The 22,360-nt window shown below is 41.4% G+C and overlaps 1 protein-coding gene across 1 annotated transcript in view; it reads right to left on the bottom strand.

Annotated features, from left to right (window-relative positions):
* Positions 1–11,393, bottom strand: part of Shq1 (SHQ1, H/ACA ribonucleoprotein assembly factor) — a 121,404-nt gene extending 110,011 nt beyond the window's left edge. Inside the window, exons 1-4 of the mRNA XM_057769482.1 lie at positions 11,177–11,393; positions 9,694–9,758; positions 4,669–4,791; positions 3,781–3,941 (exon numbers count right to left, since the gene is read on the bottom strand). Of these exons, the coding sequence (XP_057625465.1) occupies positions 3,781–3,941; positions 4,669–4,791; positions 9,694–9,758; positions 11,177–11,319 (492 nt within the window). The 5' untranslated portion in view covers positions 11,320–11,393. The remainder of the gene's footprint in view (positions 1–3,780; positions 3,942–4,668; positions 4,792–9,693; positions 9,759–11,176) is intronic.
* Positions 11,394–22,360: the final 10,967 nt, after the last annotated feature.

Genomic DNA, 22,360 nt, shown 5'->3' with positions numbered 1-22,360 from the left:
CTGCCTCCCAAGTGCTGGGATTAAAGGCGTGCGCCACCACCACCCGGCTATTTTCATTTAAAAAAAAAAAAATAAGGAAATACTGGCAAAATACAAGTAGTGAACAAATGTTTTGTGTGGGTCTTGATCCAAACACAGAAATTATAGAAACTAAAATTGTAAGAAAACACAGTATTAGAAAAGTCATTTTTTTAATTATATTTTGAGACAAATGTTCTGAATCCTCTTACTGTGTGGTAACCTTTTCTAGGCGCACTATAGCTTCTTCACTAAAAGAAAGAGGACAGCACTGTTTATGTTACATGGTCACATTTTAGCCACTCGATGTGACCATCACAAACAGCAGCTGTAAACTCATCTGATAAAACATATAAACCTTACTATGATTTTTGAAAGTCTGATTAATTCTTAATATTATGAAGAGCACCATATCCCTCAAATTTAATTCGTGCAGAAAATCCCATTTTCTTTAAAGCTTTTTACTGGATCTGTCTCCTGGTAAAAAGTGCAGACACAATAGTAAAGATGCCCTGAGAAGCAGACAGATCCACATAAATCCCAACTTGTTGGCTTCAGGTTTGGAACTCTGAATTACAAAGGTGTTCGAGAACAGTGTGTTAGAAGGCTGTGGTAGCACTCGCTATTCAAGCACATTACTACTTCACAGTAATAATTCAGACCCACACACTAAGTATGGCTTAAAATAGCTTTTAAAACGTACTAGGGGCCGGGCGATGGTGGCACACACCTTTAATCCCAGCACTCGGGAGGCAGAGGCAGGTGGATCTCTGTGAGTTCGAGACCAGCCTGGTCTACAAGAGCTAGTTCCAGGACAGGCTCCAAAGCCACAGAGAAACCCTGTCTCGAAAAAAAACCAAAAAAAAAACCTTCTAGGGGCTGGAGAGATGGCTCCGTTGGTAAAAATCACTTGCTGTGTGTGGTGGTTTGAATGGCAAAAGTCTCCCATAGGCTCAGACATATCAACACTTGGTCAACAACTAGAACTCTGTATGAACAGGTTACGGGTCTTTAAAGATGTGAAACCTTGTAAGAAGAAACTTCGAGAGAGTGTATAGCCTCTTCCCACTTCTAGCTCCCTCTCTCTGCTTCCTGTGTGTAGAAGGAACTGTGAATAGCCTGCCTCCTGTTCCTGCCACCATGCCATGCCCTGCCTACCATCAGAGACCCTCCCTCTAGAACCATAAGTTCAAATAAACTTTTTCTTTATTTTACCACAGCAACAGAAACTGTGTTAGCCTGATAACCTGAGTATGATCCCTAGAACCCACAGTATAGAGAAAAAAAATGAATTCTGAAAACTATCCTCTGATCTCCATATACATGTTATAACACAAACGTACCTGCACTCACATGCATAAATCATACACATATATACACAAACACAATAATAAATTTTAAAATTAAATAAAACATATTGGGAGGATCAGCTGGGTGTGGTAAGACTGAGACAGGAGGATTACCAAAAGTTGAAGGCAAGCCTGACTTACAAAGTGAGAACTTGTCTCAAAAAAAAAAAAAAAAAAGAAAAAGAGAGAGAGAAACTAGAACAAAACTATGTGGTTTCAGATAAGGTTTTGGTGCCAAATTAAACGCATGTGGAAACTGGAAGTCTGAGAGCGTCTGGAATTTCAGTGCTCTGTGCACGGGGTGGCAAGCCACTACTGCTAGCAGGACACCACACACATTATAAAACCCTCCAGTCCACTCACTCGAGCGCCCTTCTCTTTCTAAAGTGAGTTTTAGGAAAACAATGTTCATGCTATTAATGTTTGAAAAAGAGCTTAGCAATTTTAGATAGTTAATCTAAATAAAAAAAACAGTATTTCTGATTGAGAAAGAAAAGATGTAATCATAAAGGGATGGACAGGGCATCCTAACTACACCAATACTTCCATTTCTAGTCTGAGTGGCAGGTATATAGGTGTCTGATGCTTTAGTTTCACCATTCAGACAGACACAGAGTACTACCTACATACATGCCCTGAAATACCATGTTATTCCCAAGAATATATATAACTTTTATGTTTCAAAATACTACTTTTTACAATAAAATCTAGGTGCCATGTTATGTATCTGTGCTCCCAAGGCTTAAGTAGGGGAGGCAGGAGAATCAGAAATTTAAGGCCAAGCTCAGCAACTTAGTGAGTTCCAGGACAGTTTAGGATACCTAAGACCCCATATCAAAAAACAAAAAGTATTTCATGACAATGTTTGCTTAAAAGCAACCTAAATAGCTTTAAAAATCTTTTCAATAAATATAAAAACTTTTAACCTAAAACGGACTTGGCCTCATCTAAACTATGGTTCTGTTGTATCCTCTAAGCAAGAATCCCTTCAAAGTGGTCACACTTTGTACATTTGGAAAGCTGAGGCAAGAGGAGTCTAGGTTCAAGGCCAGCTACATAGTAAGATTGTCTCCAAACACCAAAGCAAGTAAGCAACAACCTCAAAGGAGTCTTCCCTACCAACAATCTGGGGCACTGTTAACCTGAATGAAGATTCTGGACTCAGCCTGTACGGCACGTACTAGCCTTCATTTGTAGCTCTGGACAGGCCAGTCCCAAATCAAATGATCACAAATTAGCTGTTGGCCAAACAACTGAAGCCCACGCACTTTGATTTCTGCCAGAGCTGCATGAAGCCTGCTCTATTCTAAGTACCTCAGAGATCACCATGAAAACAAGAGACCAGAGCAGCAGAGGGCACGCCATGTATGGCAGAAAAGTGCCCAAGCTTTTACACACACGTTTATTTGGGTTATTTGCTACAGGGTAAATGCCAATTTTATTCTCTTGCAGGAATCGTGAGAGTAACTTCAATGTTTTAAGGGCAGGAGTCTTTATAATGCCCAACACTTTCCAGAATTTTCTCTTAAGTTTTTAGTATTTCATGACATTTTTAAAATCATTCCCGTTTTACCAAGACAGAATAAGTTACTTGTGGCCAGCAATCATCACAGTATCCCAAATCTAAACAGAGGCACAATTACAACCAGAATAGAGACTCCCTGGTTTTTCTTGACAGACTCAGATACACCTTATTTCCTGAGAGTTTACATTTGATCTACACCAAGAATAAGCAGAATACAATATCTACTGTGTACTAAGAACTTAAAAATCTTACCAAAACACAATCTAAAGGAGGAGCATGCCTGTAATCCCACGACAGACTGAAGTAGAGGGATTACAAACTTAAAGAGAACCCGAACTATATCTACATCAATATCTCTATCTATTTATCTACATCCATTGTGTATGTGTGTGTGTGTATGTACATATATCCTCTACGGATACCAGGTGAATTTGTGGTACACAAACATACACACATAGACACAAATGTACATTACATACATGTATATACATACATACACTCACATATACATACATTCAGCCCCCAAATTTAAAATAAGAACAAGAAAAACTAAACAAAAAGCTCCCAGGCTGGTCCTCATCAGGAAATCCTGTCTCCCGCACATGTGAAACAGAAGCTGTGTCACACCCTAGTACTTGCTCTCCATCCTTAGGTGTATCATGCTTCCTTGAGGCTGTACAGAAACACTAGGAGAGAGTGGCTGTTTGTATTTGTTCTAGATTGTTCCCATCCAGAACCATAAGGATAGCAGCAGGCTGGACAAGGAAAAATGGACAGCTGTGTGACCCTGCTTGCTACAGGCACTAACTATGTCACCTTAAAAATGCCCTGGGTGAGCAGAAATGAAGTTGAAAACGCTGTGTGCCATTGTCTTCCAGGACAGCATACCTGTAACCGCTGAACCACACCTGCTCGCAGGTTTCCAAATCCGTAGTGACACTGTGATTGCAAAGCGCTTTCTGAGACCTCTTCATAGGGAGTCTGCTCAATTTCCCAGTCAAAGTCTGCATCCTCATCGTCAGCTCCTTCCTCAGAAACTTCAGAAGAACCTAAATGTGTTCAACATTAATTTTTTCCTTTAAGTCCTGAGGTGTCTAGGTACAATGAGAGCAGGAAGCCGCTGTCACCACCACGGGGAAAAGGCCTCCCATTGTGCACCAAAGGCACAGACAAGAATATCCACAGCCCCACTGCTCGTGATGGCCAAAAAGCAGAGCCACCGTAAAAGTGCACCAACAGGAGGAGATATAGAGAAACTCACAAAATCATGTTGAAGATATATATATATGCCTCTGCTGTAACATAGATATGCCTCATGAGAACGTAGAGTAAGAAGCCAGACAAAAAGGAACACACTCTAAGAATAATTGTGCATGCAACTCACAATCAGGCCAAGGAGAAGGCACTGGTGGTCTAGGAAAGAAGAGGGGACAAAGCCTGGGAAGAGCATGGGTGGGAGTCCAGGATATTGGAAATAAACACTATAGTTTGTGACCTAGCAGGTGTTCATATTATAAAATGTTTCCAACTATTTACTTCTAGCAAGATGTTTTAATTGGTAAAGAAAAATGTGACTAGTCTACTGGTCCACTACTGGTTATGACTTGTAATTGTGATACCAGATAAGCTATTTTCACAGTAACTTTAACCTTTCCTTTTTCTTCTCTTGAACTTTTTTCCTCTAATTTTCTGGCCCCAAGTCTCTTCTCCTAGAAAAACAAAATATTACAAATATTCCTACTTATCTTCATCTCCTCCCAACTACAGTAAACATACCTATTTCTTCCACAAGTGGTTTGGCAGACCTGGATTTTCTTGGCGCCAGAAGAGCAGTTAACATGTTCAGCCCCTCAAAATGCTGGCCAGGAGTTTCCTTGGGCAATCGAATGGTAAAAATTCCTTTAAGAGAAATTGTTTTATATTTAGACAGATTAAAATAATTCAAAGACTTCAGTAAATATATATAAGAGAAATGCAAGTAGGAATAATATATAATTATATGAGGAAAAAATTTTAACTATACATCTGAAGAGAATTAATATAAAGAACTCAAACACAAAATACTCAGACTGGAAAAATGACCCCGTTTAGGTATTGTTTCTCACACAACCATAAGAATCTAAGTTTGAATCTCCAGCACATATACAATAAACTGAGTACAACAGCAAACAGCTATAATCCCAGTGCTAGAGAAGTGGAGACAGGAAGAACCCTGGGCTGCTAGCCAAGCTGAAGCAGCAAGTTCCAGGTTCAGGGAAAGACCTTGTCTCAAAAATAAGGTGGACTGTAAAGACACCTTAAGTCAACCTCTGATCTATATCCACATGCACATATACACATGTGATGTGGACTCCCCTCTGTATGCTGTGATTACCACTGATTAATAAAGAAACTGCTTTGGGCCAATAGCAGGGCAGAACAGAGCTGGGGGGGGGGACTAACTGCTGGGAGAAAGAAGGCGGAGTCAGGAGACACCATGTGGCCACCAGAGGGTAAAGACGAGTTGCCAGTTGGAACTCTGCTGGTAGGACAGGAGCCTCATGGTAAAATATAAAATAATAGAAATGGGTTAAATTAAGATGTAAGAGTTAGCCAATAAGAAGCTAGAGCTAATGGGCCAAGCAGTGATTTAATTAATAGTTTTTGTGTGGTTATTTTGCGTCTGAGCAGCCGGGAACGAACAAGCAGCCTCCTACAACACACATGAACACATACACAGGTACAAGCCTGTAGCAGGCTTTCTTTTGGGTCACCAACCACCTCCCAAATCAAAACATGGAGACTTAATAGTTATGAATGTTTGGCCTTATCGTTTGCTTATCCCATTAGCTCTTATAACTTAAACTAACCTGTTCCCTTCATCTACATTTTGCCCTAGGGCCTTTAACCTCTCTTTCTATTTGCCCTACTGTTTCTGCTTCTTGTGTGGCTCCCTGGCTGGGGGATACCTGGCCAGCAGGTCCTAGGCACCTCCCTTGTTCTCTCTTCTCTCCAGCCTAGATTCCTCCTCCCAGTTATTCTCTCTGCTCACCAGCCCTACTATCCCTCTACTGCCTAGCTATTGGCCCTTCAGCTTTTTATTAGACCAATCAGGTGCCTTAGGCAGGCAAAGTAAAACAGCAACACATCTTTACATAATTGAACAAACGCAGCATAAACAAACATAACACATCTTTACATAGTTAAAGTAGTATTCTACAACATACAATAACAAATGTAACACATCTTCACTTGATCTTAGCCAAAAGGCCGAGAAGCGATAATGTAACACATCTTTACATAGTTATAATATTCCACAACACAAACCATACTTACAGACATAAATACACAAAGAAAAAAAACCAAGCAACCTAACCAAATGGCAAATAAACATATGGAAAAAATGCTCAGCATCCTTAGCCAAGAAGGAAATGCAAATTAAAAGTACACTGAGATTCCATCTCAGCTCAGTCAGAATGGCTCTTACAAAGAAAACACAACAGCAAATGGTGGCAAAGATGCAGAGAAGTGATGCCTTATGCACTACTGGTGAGAATGTAAAATAATCTTAGCACCTCAGAATAAGGATGCCCTCCAGAATACTAAAACTAGAATCACCATACCACCCAGATACCACTCCTAGGTATATACCCTAAGGAGTCCAAGTCATCACACCACAGACACCTGAATATCTAAATTTCCTGCAGCACATTCACCACAACCAAGTGACAGACTCAGTCTAGGTGCCCATCAACAGATAAACAAAGAAAATGTGTATCTACACAACAGACTTTTACTCATTCATTTAAAAAAATGATGTCATTTACAAAAAACAAAGATCATATTAAGTGACATAAGCCAGACACAGAAGGACAAATATGTTTTGTCTCATTTGTGGACCAAAGTGTCTTTTTATAGATGCATAAACCAGACAGACAGACAGACAATAACACACACACACATCTCTGTGGGTGTGGTTGTGAGCACATGCGGGCATGTGTGTATGTGTGTTTGAGAATGGGTATGCCCTTGTGTATGAGACATGAAAGTAGAGGAAAACTTGGGGCAAGGACACTAACAGGAGAAGAAAAGGGAGAGAAGGGAGAAAGGAAAAACCTTGGGGTGATGAACATGGTTAAAATATACGATATACTTGAAAGAAACTGTTCTCATAAAGCTTAACACCTTCTGCAATGAATATATACCAATAAACATGGCGGTAACATATTTTTAAAAATATCTAACAATTTAAACTTAAAAAGCATAATTCCTCAAGGGGTTCCAAAATTTGGCCCTTATTATAGATTTAGTGACTATAAATCAAGATTTAAAAAAAGTCTTAAGAAGGACTTTTCCAAAGTTGTCACGGCGATCAGAAATCAATGTATCCAAAGCACAGAATGCATTGGTGTTACCTCGTACCATCTTAACCTAGTCAAAACATCAAAACAAAGAGTTTCTAAAATTCAGGGGCCTGGGGAGGCAACAGCACCAAGCAACAGTTATTTATGAGATACACTTTTGGACTAGGAGGGAATTAGAATAGCTAATCCAAAGAACAGCAGTGGCTTTCAAACTACACTAAAGTAATTGCAATTTAATAATTTATTAACTCAAGAGATTTTTTTTTCCTTGAGACAGCCTTGCTCTGGGGCCCTGGCTAGCCTCAAATTCACAAGATATTATGTTCCTACCTTAGGCTCCTGGGCACCAGGATTACAAGTGTGTGACCCTATTTCCAGTCTACTGTTTTAAACATTTTACCTCTTTTAGCAACCCAATAAACCAAATGCAACTCAACCCAAAGGCTCACACATATACAACTCCTCAGCTCTAAGAACTTTACAGTTTTACGTTTTTAATATATACATGCGAGTACAAGTGCCAATGAGAGCCACAAGAGGGTGTCAGATTCCCTGGAGCTGAACTTCCAGGTAACTGTAAGCCTCTGTGTACCACAAACCAGAAACTTAGATCCTGTGCAAAAGCAGCATATGTATGCACTTAGTAGCTGAGCTATCTCTCCAGCAATAAAGTTTAATAATATCATTGTTATATGCAACTTATTGGCAACTAAAGATAGATCCACAATCTAGGATGGCAGCTTCCTTATACATCAATATCACAACAGTTATACTGCATTATGGGTGGGAATTTGATCCTAAGTTTCTCAGTCTCATTTTCCCTCCTTTACCCTACTTCACTGGTCAATAGTTACTGAATAAATTATACAAGTGTATATAAATTACTCTTTTTGAACTAAAAAAATTTATTATTATTGTACGTGCCTATGTGTGTGTTGAGGGGAGTTGGGCTATGATTTAGGTGTGGCATTCGGAACAGAGCTCTGTGGAGTCAGTTTTCTCCTTTACATTTTCATGGGTTCTGGAAACCAAACTCAGGATGCCAGGTTTACTAGACAAGCACCTTTACCTACCGAGCTACTCTGCTGGCTCCACAAGCGACTCTTACCCCAAATCCAGTGACAAAGGAAAAGACAATAGCTTGTAGAAGAGTAAAATAAACAGGTTTTGTGGCTAGCTAAAATGGAGACTTATCAATCACAAAAAGAAAATTCAATTCCTCTTTAAATTTCTTCCATGGATAATTTCTCAACTGCCTGTAGTTAAAATCCAAGTTTGAGAACTATAAAAGAAAAATTCCATCCAAAAGCTCATAAATCCTTCATATTTTAAAATCAATCATTTCATGTTGATGTTTACTTCTACACATGTCCCAAATGTAGAAACAATTCCTGAAAATGGAACTAGAACGTTTGATTCAAATTTAAAGATTCTTAAAACTATTTTAAAAGACATAAAACTGCTAACTGCCCCAAATCCAGATAACAGGCACTACACATTAAAGAAAGAGTTATGTAGCATATGGCAATGTCTCCGTGGCATCTTTAAGGTTACTGCTGTGTGGCTATGTAGGAATCCACAAAACCCTGGCTGGGGCTGGGCCTACGGCTCAGTGAGTAAAGCACTTGCCATACAGGCAGGAGGACCTGCGTTTGGTTCCCAGAACCCAGACAAAACATAAGGAGTAGTGGGGCATGTTTGTAATCCTGGAGCTGGGGAGCAGACAGGAGTATTCAGTGGCTCACTGCCCAGCCTGTCAATAAGCAACAAGCAAGTGAGAAACCCTGTCTAAAAAGCTTTCCTCCGGATGACATCAGAGGTTGTTCTTTGGCTTCCACTTGCACATCCGCACACATGAACCCCTGCCCCCCCACACACACATCCACAAGCGCCTCCCAACATGCCCATCTACACCTACATATACTGTTGTGTAGTACTATGCTCCGGGTCAGACTGCCACCATCTCCAGTTCTGGAAGGCCTGCTCACAAACCGCCATCAAAGCTGAGCCTGTGGACTACTGTACCTTGCCTCACAGGAGGAAGGAGTGGGGGGTGTCATGGGACCCTCACCTGATAGTCATCCACCACTCCAGCCCCCACCCCACAACCAGTGTATGAAACAATTCTGTCCCAACTACATGTGGTCTTGGAGGAGGGGCTAGAGCATAGGATAAAGGGAGGGAATTAGCTCTGCAGCCCTGGGGAAGCCTTGGAGACTTCTACTGTGCCTACTTCAGCTAGCTATCTATGTTCCTGCCCATAACCCCATACCCACTCCTCTGTACACCTAGTAAACTCAATGGTTCCCCCAGGGAACTTCGGTGGAATCACACCTAGTTTATCAGTGAGACCTTAGGAGAGGTAGATGGCGTCTCTTGGGGAAAGAATTTTAGCAACATCAGCATACACACATATAAAAAACATAGAAAAACCTATCCAAAACCCCAAAGGCCATACCTTTATCCACATCATAGGACCCCTGCTCACTTCCATTTTCCACAATCCTTCCAGGAAGTGTTAATCTGCAGATTTAACACAAGGTAAGTGATCACCAAACACAGTATATATTTAGCCAACAAAATCTATCAACCACCACCAGGTTGGTGGTGCGGGCCTTTAATCCCAGCAGGCTTCTGTCTGAGGCCAGCCTGGTCTACAAATCTATTTCCAGGACAGCTAGGGACAGAGAAATCCTGTTTCGAAAAACAAAAACAAGCCGGGCGGTGGTGGCGCACGCCTTTAATCCCAGCACTTGGGAGGCAGAGGCAGGCGGATCTCTGTGAGTTCGAGACCAGCCTGGTCTACAAGAGCTAGTTCCAGGACAGGCTCCAAAACCACAGAGAAACCCTGTCTCGAAAAACCAAAAAAAAAAAAAAAAAAAGAAAAACAAAAAAGAAAAACAAAAACAAACAAAATCTATCAACCATTTGAACGGCAATTTTTCAGATATCTTTCACATTTTAAAAGCTAAATAACTTACATTCCTTCAGCTAAGAAAGTAAGAATCAAAGATGACACATCTTTCCATTTGAATACTTTAGCTACCAAACAGACGGGGGTGGGGGAGAGAACTTCATAATAAACCTTAGTTATTAAACGCAGTTATGTTTATTCTGCTTTATTTTAACTTTAATTTATAAATAAAATAACATCCAAGGTTTATAGGTATAGGGAAAATAGTTTCTACATGGTTCATTACTATCCACAGTTCCTAAGTTGGAAGTGACCTACTCGATTTTCAAGTTGACATACTAATTAATATCTTAGTGGTTAGATAAGAGTCAAGAGCCATGAAGAAACCAGCTTGACTGCAGCGGAGCGGAATGCTCAGCTGAAAAACGGATGAACAAGTTTAAGAAGACTAACAGCATCCACCGCACAAGGGGGCTCACAGTACTGCCTAAGTCAAAGTATGGCTATCAAAATTAAGGTGACGCACGCGCGAGCACGTAAGACGCTGAGTACCTACTACATCAAAGGTCGCCCCAGTGTAAGCTGCCACTACCGTTTTGGTTCAACACGGGGAAAAATCCAGACGGGCAAGTGCTAACTACTACTCGCCTCTCTTGGCAGTCAGGCAGAAATCTGCTAAACGGATGCGAAGGGAACCTGAGAACCGCAGGGAGCAGAGGGCGGTCCGCTAGGAGGCGGACACGGAAAGCGTGCCGGCGTGTGTCAAAAGGCCGACCCTGCGGGGAAGTCACCGCGCGGGGGAGAAGCGTGGGCGTGCAGCGAAAGAACAGCACAAGACAGGAAGGACCGAGGGCGACAGGACAGACACTGGATGGGTGCCCCCGTGCCCGGTGGTGAGATGGGCAGGTGAGGAAGGAGGCGATAGCGCGGGAGACCGCGCGCCAGGGAAAAGCCGCCGAGGCAGCGGCGAGAGCCCCCCGAGCGCGGGTTCCCGAGTAAACGCAGGGCGCAGGCGGCGGGAACTCGCCTCAGAAAGTAGGGCTTGGCGTAGAACTTGAAGTCCACCCCCTCGAAGTACACGTCGAACTCGGAGGCGCGCGCGTGCGGCACGCGGATGGCGACCGTAAGGAAGTCGCGGTCCTGGCTCAGCTCGAACGCGGGGGTCAGCATCGCCGCGCGCCTGGAGCCACCACGGGCCAGCTACGCACGCGCCAGGTTCCCCAGCGCCAGGCCCACGCCGTCTGCCTCAGCGCTTCCGGCAAGAGGCGGAAGTGGGTGCGCGTGGGGCCGGAAGTCCCTCCCGCGCCGGTCTCCTTGGAGACGGGACGCTTTCTCTGGTGAGGCGGAGTTTTCAAATTAACTAGAAAGAGAAAGGATGCCCTGAAGCCAGGCCTATTAGACTTCGACTGACAGAATTTTTGGAAGAACAGGAAAACTAACCGAGAAATTTGTGGACTAACCAGAACACGAATTTACTGTAGACTCACTAAGGGCCTATGGAGAGGCTTAGAAATTATTTTAATCACCTCAGTTATTCAAATCAACAAAGTGTATTCGAATACACTGTGCAGGCATTTCCCAATTGCACGACCTTAGGAAAACTACAAAGTTTCTATATATTTCAGAAACATCTACTATAAAAGAAAGATAATATTAGTCCAGCCTCCTCAGATGCTGCTACGATAGCATTAAGTTATCCAAGATCAAGTTGCCAGCACTCAGCAAGTAGGAGCAGGTTCTGCAGTAGCCACAGCTACTTACATCGTCCGATTCTCCGAGGTTTCCTCAAGTTTTCACCTGAAGTGACAAAAAACGGACCACTAGTCCCCTCCTTCTGCTCCCCTTCTTGATCCCTTCTTTGAATAGTTTGCTCATTGACAGAGCAACAATCCTCTAACCCACACTACAAATTCCAAGGAAAAGTGGACTGAGAGAGGTTCAACAGGATCAGAATCCAGGTGCCTTGTTGGTGTCCACTCTCAAGAACTGTGCTTCCTTTTGATTTACCCTGTGTCATTTTTCTCTGTTTTCTTACAAGTGTTAGAATCTGTCTTCTGTCTTTTTTCTTTATTCATCTCAATCATTCTCTTTAGTTCCTCTGTGATCCTTACTCTCTCAAATGCCTTTCCCACTAATCTCACTCTTCCCTCATGTATTCTCTTGGGCTTCCTTCCCTCTCATTCCTCTTACTTGGAGGAACTAGCACAGCCCAAATCTAGTATTGCACTGGCTAGTTCTATGTCAACTTGACACAAGCTAAAGTCATTTGAGAGGAAGAAACCTTAATTAAGAAAATGCCTCCATAACATCAGGCTGTAGGCAAATATGTAGGGTATTTTCTTAGTGATTGATGGGCTGGGCCATCTCTGGGCTAGTGGTCCAGGTTCTATTAAAAAGCAGACTGAGAAGGCCATGAGGAGCAAGACAGTAAGCAGTACTCCTCTATGGCCTCTGCATTAACTCCTGCTTCCATGATGAACAGCGGTATAGATAAGCCACATAAACCCTTTGCTCCTCAACTTGCTTTGGTCATGGTCATCACAGCAATAGTAACCCGAAGACATTTGTGAACGTCAGTGGAATACCTGGGCTCAGTGGCTTGCACCTGTGTTCGCGCACACAGAAGGCAGAGGCAAGAGGATTGTGCAAGTTTTAGGTTAGTGTCATTTATATAAGTTCCCAGCCAGGCTAGGTGTCCTTGTTTGTTTCTTACTGTGATAAATACCATGCCCAAAAGCTACTTGGGAAGGAAAGGACTTGTTTAGCTTCCACTTCTGGTCACAGGTCACCTTGACCCAGTGAGGTCAAGGCAAGAGTTTGAGGAGGAATTGAAGGAGAGACCATGGAGGACCACCCTGCTTTCTTGCCTGCTCAGTTGTCTCTTTTCCCAGGACCACTTACTTTACCCAGGGGTAGCACCACCCAACTAGGCTGGCCCCTCCAACATCAATCATTAAACAAGAAAATGCCCACATAGATTTGCCTGCAGGCCAATATGACAGACATTTTCTTAATCGAGGTTCCTTCATTCCCAGATGACCCCAAGTTGTAGCAATTTAATAATAACAAGCACTCTGAGCTACACAGTGAAACTGTGTCTCAAGACAACACTAATAAGAACAAAAACAGAATAAATATCAGTAGAAAGGGTTTAAAGTCATTTCCTGTGACAGTAGAGATCCCCAGATCCACAAAAGCTTTCTTGACATCTGACTTTTGATGATTCTAAGGAAACAATCTTGACATCTAAAAAGATGTTAGGAGGTCCCCACACTAGCTGGATTCCTGGCTAAGTAGCAGAACTACAGTAGCCTTGTTTTGATTCCATCTTTTCCTTCCTGGAGCTCTGTGAAGAAGTCATTCATAACCTGTTCATTTGTCAGAGGCTCAATGGTAATTGGAACCAAGGATAGTCTCATTCCTAGGTCCATGCTCCAAACCACTAAAGAGCTAAAAAAAAACAAACCTCTAATATTACCACTTACATCTTGGTTTCATACTGTAAGGCCAGGCCTGCCTGCTTTAGACCAGACGGATCCTTAAAAGTAATAGATAGTCAGTTCTGACAATGAATTGATGCCAATCTGGGATTAGTAAAGCCCTTAAAAGATTCCCCTGAGATGGCCTTTAGCCAATTACTCCAAACTCACTTCCCTGGAAAGAATCTTTATATCTACCATGGGACCTAATTCCTGTAGGTCACAGGCATTAATATTTTTAATTATTCATGCCTGGGAATTAAATGAAACAAGCTCTGATATCCAGCCCTGCTAACTTAAAACACTTCACAATCCAAGTTATACTTTTCCTGGATGGGTACTTGATTATATATTTAGCACAGAAAGAGAGAAAGAAAGAGAGAGAGAGTCAGAGAAAGACAGAGAGAGAGAAAGTGCTAGAACACAAAAAAAAAAAAACAGACTATATGATTCAATAATTTTGTTCTGGAGTAGGAATTTATACTATATCTGCTGTATCTCAGAAATAATTATAATTATATAAAGGAGTTTGTCATGTGGGAAAGGAGGAGGAATGTGGTTCCTTTTTCCTTTTGTAGACAGTTTTGTTTTTTAATTTTAATTTTATATGTATAGATGTCTTACTTTAATGTGTATCTGTACCACTTGTGTGCCGCTGCCTGTGAAAGCCAGAGGAAGGCGTCAGATCCCTTGGAACCAGAGTTACAGAAAGTCACCATGTAGGTGCCAGGAATTGAACCCAGGTCCTCTGGAAGAGCGGCGGGTGGTCTTAACTGCTGAGCTGTCTCTCCAGCTCCCAGTTCACTTTATTTTTGAATTTATGATTAGTACTAAGCGATACAAACTATACATTAATTCTCCCTTTAAAAATGTAAAGTTCAGCTGGTCAGTGGTGGTGCACACCTTTAATCTCAGCACTCAGGAGGCAGAGACAAGAGGATTTCTGTGAGTTCTAGGCCAGCCTGGTCTACAAAGTGAGTTCCAGGACAGCCAGAGTTGTTACACAAAGAAACCCTGTTTCAAAAAACCAAAATAATAATAATAATAATAATAATGTAAAATTCTCTTTTAACCAATGTACAACTGTGGCTCTCTCTTTTCGAAAGGCAATTCTTCCACCTGTCTTTGCAGTCTCTTTTATATTTAGGCAGATATTTCCATGTATGCCTTGAATTTGTATTTAGACCCACTTCATAATTTTTCCTTACCGAGGACAAGTATATAGCCTGTCATCTTTGTTTGCATTAAAATATTCCCTCTTCGAGTCTAAAGAATATGATTGTGATCCATGAGTTTCAAAATTAAACATTAAATTTAAAAGACGAGTTTTCCTAAATTTTTTATTCATTTTTCTTTTTATTGAAAATAGATTGTTTTCTCACATACTGTATCCCAATTACTGTTTTCCCTCCCTGTTCTCCCAGTTCCTTTCCAACTCCCCTCCCATCTGAAATCCACTCCCTTTCTGTCTCTTGTCAGAAAAGAATGGGTTTCTAAGAGACAATAATAAAATATGACAAAATAAAATATAATAAGATAGAGAAAAAACAATCACATCAGAGTTGGACAAGACTAACAGAAGGAAAGGAGCCCAAGAGAAGACACAAGAATCAGAGACCCACTCAGAAGTCCCATAAAAACATTAAACTAGAAGCCATTATACAGTCACAGAGGACCTGGTGGAGACCCATGCCGGCCCTGTACATGCTGCTGCAGTCTCTGTGAGTTCAAATGAGCTTTGCTTGTGTTGATTTAGAGGGCCTTGTTCTCTTGGTGTCCTCCTTCCCTTCGAGTTCTTACAGTCTTTCTGGCTCCTCTTTCACGGGGTTTCCCGAGTTCTGAGGGGAGGGATTTGACGGCGATATCCCATTTAGGGCTGAGTTTATAAAAAGACAAGTTTTTATAAACAATTCGGATTGTTCTGTGTGGTCTCCAAATGGTGAAATACCCCTTGCGTCCAGAAGGTGGCGAGCACCTGTGCAATTCAAACAATGGAGTTTAAAGCAATTAAGGCTATTTATACCTCTACTTCATTCTCTGAGCAGTTGGGGTGGGGGGGGGGGGGGAGTGTTCATCTCTTACATAGACTTTCCAAGCTAAACCACCGTTACTGTGTTTAATTTTATTTTCTACTTTTATCACTTTAAAAGTTTTATTACTTTCTTAAAAAGACAACTTCTCAAGCTGTATTCAGTCTTGACTTAAACTCACTATGTAACCTAGGCTGACTTCACACTCACAGCAGTCCTCCTGCCTCAGTCTTGAGTTCTGATTATAAGGGTAAGCCACCACACCCAGCAGGCCTTGTTAATTTTTTCATAGAAACTTTTAAACTTTTACTGTATTCAAAGAAGTACAGGAAGATTTTTACAACAAAAATGGTATGTACACTATATTTCTCTTTTTAATTATCAAAGAATTACAGTATATCCCTTTTATTATAATTTTGTTAGAAATATGTGTTACTATATCCTTATTAGTTCCTAACATTAATGTTGGTATTTTAACAAGAGAATTTAACAGGGCAATGATTCATTTTGAGAAAAGACCAAACAAATAAACAAACAAAGACCCTAATCCTAGAACCGTGAACACAGATTACAAAACTAGATTAAGAAGAAAATAGTTAAAATGCCAACTAAATTATTCTTTTCCTTGGGGTCCCCTTTTTTGTTTGAAACTGGGCTCACCCTGTAACCTGGATTGTTCTCAGATTCACAGGACTCCTCCTGCCTCAGCCTCATGAACTACAACACCCAGGCTAGATTAGGTAACATGTGGATAAAGATTCAGGTAGCCAACAGATAAATGTAGTCTGGTTAAGGATACTTTAGAACAGTAGCAAAGGATGCTGTGGAGGTTTGGATGAGAAGGGCCCCCACAAGTTCATATATGTGAACATTCAGTCAACAGTTGGTAGAACTGTTTAGGAAGTGTTAGGAGGTATAGCCTTGTTAGAGAAGGTGGGTCACTGGGGTTGGGCTTTGAGGTTTCAAAAAACCCATGTCAGGCCCAGCCCCCCCCCCTTCTCTTTACCTCTTATTTGTGGATCAGACATAAGTTCTCAGCCTCTGCTCCAGCACCATGCCTTGCTTGCCTGCTTCTACCTCTACCATGATGATCATGGACCAACCCCTGTTAGCAGGCCCTCAATGACATGCTTTTATTTATAAGTTGCCTTCATCATGCTGTCTCTTCACAGCAATAGAACAGTAACCAAGACAAATACAGACACACGTGCCATGAGTGTGGCACAGGTAATGTCTCCAAAGGTTTTCAAAGCACCATGTAATTTAGGTATAGCTAGATTCGTTCCTTGCCTCTATCCTTCAGCCCATTCTAGTCACAGTGGTAAGCCCTGAGCTCATCCAGGGATGCTGAGTTAATAATGGATATTTCAGATGGGATTTACTTCAATTCTAATTTTACAAAAGGTAAATGAACCTCTGAAAAAGATCAACAATGTCTACAGCTGACACCAGTCTATTTGACCTTAGGGCTAAGCAATACACATACCAAGTGATCCCACTCTCCGGTGAAGGACAGGATCCTATAGGAATGCTAGAAGGAGAGCCGCTTAATGTCATTGCTGCTTAATGTCATGTTTCTAACAGACATCTGTAGAAGGTGCCAGCAGGAGGCCCTACCCAGATGCCCCTAATGCACTGGGAGCCAGTAGGTCTGACACAAGCAGCTGATGTTGTAAATGACTTGTCCCAGATCCCTTTCCTGAGAAATTACCCAAGCCCCAGAGTTGTTGTTTTATTAATCTCAGTTTTGAGGCACTGTATTAGTTATTTTCCTCACTACTACAACAAAATACCTGATCTCCCCCCTACCAAAAAAAAAAAAAAAAAAAAAAAAGGACAGTCATAGCAGTGATTCTCAACCTGTGGGTCCCAACCCCCTTCCCCTTTAACAAACCTCTATCTCCAAAAATATTTACATTACAATTTATAGCAGTAGCAAAATTGCAGTTCTGAAGAGCGATGAAAATAATTTTATGATTGGGGGTTGCCACACTGGTCTCAGCATTAGGAAGGTTGAGAACCACTGCATTAAAGGAAGAATGGTTTTATTTGGGCCTGCAGTTCAAGGGTCCTGTCCATCACAGCCGGAAGGCTATAGCAGCATTTGGACTCTGTGTCCACAGTGAGGAAGTGGAGAGAGATGAACGGTGACACTCTGCTGACGTTCTCCTTCATGTGCAATCTGAGACCCTAGCTCATTGAATAGTGCCACCCTTTTGATGGATCTTCCCACCATAACTAAGATAGTGTCGAAATTACCTCACAGACATACCGAGAGGTATCATGACAATTCTCATCAAGTCAACAATCAAGATTAACCAGCATCGTCAATGTGTTGGCTTCAGTGAGAAATGTCCTCCATGGGCTCATGTAGTGAACACTTGGTCACCAGTTGCTGGTTCTTCTGGGGGAAGTTATGGAGCATTTAGAGGTACTACCATTCTTGAGGAAGATGTTGTTGAGGGTGAGCTTTGACAGCTTATAGACTCACCCTACTTCCTGTCCTCTGCCTTCCTCTCTGTCTCCTTCCTGTATATGGGCGATATATAATCAGCCAGCCTCCTGGTCTTGCTATCACACCATGCCTTCTGCACCATTATGAAAATGTCCCTTTGGAACCATAGACTAAAATAAACTCCTTCTTTCCTTAAGTTGTTTTTGGTTGTGGTGTTTGCAGAGATCATCAATTGTCTGTTTTCGTTGATGTAGCCAACTTCCTTTGGTTGGAGTTTTCCTTCTGGTACTTTGTGTAGGGTTGGGTTTTTGGCAAGTTATTGGTTAAATCTGGTTCTGTCATAGAATATCTTGTTTTGTCCTTCTATGGTGATTGAAAGTTTTGCTGGGTATAGTAGTCTGGGCTGGCATCCATGGTCTCTTGATATCTGCATAACGCTTGACTAAGACCTTATGGATTTCATTGTCTCTGTTGAGAAGTCAGGAGTAATTCTGATAGCTCTGCCTTTATATGTTACTTTGCCTTTTTCCCTTGCAGCTCTTAATATTTTTTCTTTATTCTGTATGTTTATTGTTTTGATTATTATGTGATGAGGGGACTTTTTTTTTTGATCCAGTCTATTTGGTGTTCTGTAAGCATCTTGTATCTTCATAGGCATATTTTTCTTTAGGTTGAGAAAATTTTCTTCTATGATTTTGTTAAATATATTTTCTGTGCTTTTGAGTTGAACTTCTTCTCCTTCTATACCTATTATTCTTAGATTTGGTCTTTTCATGGTGTACCATATCTCCTGGATATTTTGTGTTAAGCTTTTGTTAGATTTTCTTTGACCGATGAGTCTATTTCTCCTATTGTATCTTCAGTGCTTGAGATTCTCTCTTCCATCTCTTGTATTCTGCTGTTTATGCTTGCATTTGTGGTTCCTAATTGTTTTCTAATGATTTCTGTTTCTATAATTCCCTCAGCTTGTGTTTTCTTTATTGTCTCTATTTCAGTTTTCAAGTCTTGAATAGTTTCTTTCATGTGTTTGATTGCTTGGTTTTCTTCAAGGGATTTGTTAATGTCTTCCAATTTTTTGTTTGTCTTTTCCTCCATTTCTTTGAGGGAATTTCTCATTTCCTCTTTAAAGGCCTCAGACATTGTCCTGAAGTTATTTTTTTAGGTCATTTTCTTCTGCTTCATCTATATTTGGTCGATAGCTATTTACACAGTATTAGGTAATGTAGGAAACCCAGGCATGATTTATTATTTATTTATTTTGTTTTAAGACGGGGTTTCACAGTGTTGATCAGGCTGACCTCAAACCATTGGCCCTCCTATCTCTTCTTCCCTAGAATTCCTAGAAATTACTTGAAATCATATGAGAATATAGGTGTTATGTACAGATACGATGCCATTTTATATAAGAGACATGAATAGCTCATATTTTGGTATTTGTTTATGGAAATGAGGAAGAATGTAGCTGGAATCAATCCTATAATTCTTTTACTCAGCAGCATGCATGAACCACATGGATATATTAAATCAGAAGGACCAGACTGAAGAGAGTACACACTACATGTCAATTGAAGACATGTCAAAATAGTGATTTCCTTTGTAGGAAGAATTCTTGACTGGGGGAGTACACAAGCCTGTGGGGATGCTGATGTAGGTGAGATCGCCTGGGCATGTACAAGTGTGGACATTCACAAAGCCTTGTGTTTTATGCACTTTACTGTATAAAATACCCTTGTGAATACAGAGTATGTAGGCTGTTATTGCCTTGCCACTGCATACTGCAGAGCCTTGCCATTGGCCTCAGAAAACTGCCCTGTCCAATGTCACCCTGTTCCAGAGGTTAAATAGTACAAGGCCTGACCCCACACTTCAAATTAGACCACGCTAGAAAGCTAGGTCCTGAAAAAGAAAAACCACCTCATCTCTGGAGCCCCAATGTTGACAGAGGCTTCTGTCCTGCTCGGTACTGCAGCTGTTGAATCCCAAAGAAACACACAGAGATCTACATTAATCATAATCTGATTGGCTTAGTAGCTCAGGCTTTTTATTAACTCATAACTTATATTAGTCCACAATTCTTGTCTGTGTTAGCCACACAGCTTTGGTACCTTTTTCATCAAGGTAGTCACATCTTGGGTCCTCTGTGTCTGGGTGACGGCTGCAGACTGCAACTTTCCTCTTCCCATAATTCTCACTGCCACACCTCTGCTTCCAGCCTGGTCACTGGTGCCTCGCCTAAACTTCTTGCCTGGCTACTGACCGCCACACCCAACTACTCTCTTTCTTTCTTTTTAATTTAAGAACTTTATCCTTTTTTCTAAGCGAGGGAGGCCTTGGTTGTAATTGCATTATTTAGCCTCATTATCAGTTCCACAAGGATTTTTCCAGGAGCATCAGCCCCATCTCCCAAACCATCTGCACTCAAACCATCCACCCAAACCTCCTTAGAGTCTCTTTGTAAGGGCCCTAGGTGAAGGACCATCTGGAGACTGGGGAAAGCATGTGCTTAGCATGCTTGAGACCCTGCAACACAACCTCAGAAACAGAGGAAGAAAAGACCATCGCTGTCCAATAGGCCCATTGTTTCAAATGGAGTCAATGCTGAGCCTCTTCAGAGTGGAATTTCCCAAATTAACTTTCCAGCCTCCTCCTTGTCCTTCGTTGTTTCATTTCATGGTGTTCCTTCACTGAGGGGGTCTTAAAGCCATGAGTTTGTGTCTATTGCTGAAGTGCATTGCCAGGGCTCACCATCTCTTCCTAAATCCATTTTGAGGAATGCAGCTAGGCTGAAAGAAAACCAATCTTGTGGAAAACAACAGCCACAAAACTCGGAGCTCTAAGAAGAAAAATGAGCCCTCCTGCAATCTGAGGCTATTTCTGTTGATTACATGGGTTGCAAACTCATTTCAGGCACTTCTCTATAAAGTTAAAATAGTGTAATGGGCTGGTTTTATATTGTTTTCCCAGAAGAGTTCACATGAGTCACTTTTTTTTTTTCCAAAATAAAGACAAATCCTTTCAGTAAGAGGCTCTGGTGGAGAAAACGCAGGTAGCAATTATGTTATTGCCAACTGCACATCGTTCAAACACAGCTCTGGTGCCTTCTTCCCATCTTTGCTCTTTGCTTTCGTCTCCACTCTGATTTTCCCATATTATTCTGCAAATGCTCATGTGTGTGTGTGCAGTTGCACATGTGTACACATGTGAGTGGGAGCCAAAAGACAACCTAGATGTCATTCTTCAGGCACCATGTGCATTCTTTTAGACAAGGTCTCTCACTGGCCTGGAACTTCCCAAGTAAGCTAGGCTGGCTGACTACCAAACTCCAGGGATCCTACTGTCTCTACCTCCTCCGAGGTAGGATTGCAGCTGCATGCCACCATACTGGACCTTTTTCTATGGACTCTGGAGACTAGGGTCAGGTTTTTATTGCTGCAAGGATCCCCACTGATTCACCTTCCAGCTCTCTCAATGCTTGTTTTCTAAGGTCATTTCTATATTAAATAGCTTTGTGGTTATAAATTTAAAAAAATTAATTCATTGTTATTTAGGTTATATTATGTCTTTGAAAGACATTCAAAGAAAGAAAACAACCGAAATGTATCTCTTTCTGGTGTCGAAGTCTTCATCCAGTAGAACGGTGCCTAAACGGACATTGTAGAATCAATTGGCTCCACTCCAGTTTATGGAGCGGTTATGTTTATGCTTCAGGAGACAATGCCTGGAATTTTCTTTTCTCTTTATGTAGCAAGCACTGTAGCCAACCAAATAGCATTAGTAGTATAAATTATTAATACTGGTCAGTGTTTGTGGGTTTCTTACTGATGTGAGAGGTTTTTCTAGCAGATTAGTAAACAATATCTTTGTTCCAACTCACAGACCAGCTCTAGATGAAAAGGACATTCCTGTCACCACCACTTCCTACCACTCTAAGAAGATGAGGAAATTGGGAGGCAAAAGGTTGATAGACTCCTCCAAGTCACACTATGTCACACACCAGTGACATGACCAGGATAGGAACCCCCAAGCTTACTTTATGCAATGGTTAATCTTCATTTGTCAACTTGACTGATTTAGAATAACCTAGAATCTCATCTCTTTTATTCAGTTATGGATCCTGGTCCATGAGGTGAAAAGATCCACACTAATGTAGATCTTCTCTTCCCAGTTAAATCTCTCTGGAAACACCCAGAGGTGTGTTTCCCGGATGATTCCAAATTCAGTCAAATTACCAATGAAGACTGATCATA

Source organism: Chionomys nivalis, chromosome 1, assembly GCF_950005125.1.
Source record: "Chionomys nivalis chromosome 1, mChiNiv1.1, whole genome shotgun sequence".
NCBI classification, from domain to species: domain Eukaryota; kingdom Metazoa; phylum Chordata; class Mammalia; order Rodentia; family Cricetidae; genus Chionomys; species Chionomys nivalis.
Note: the sequence above shows the minus strand (reverse complement) of the source record. Positions and strands in the feature narration are given on the sequence as shown.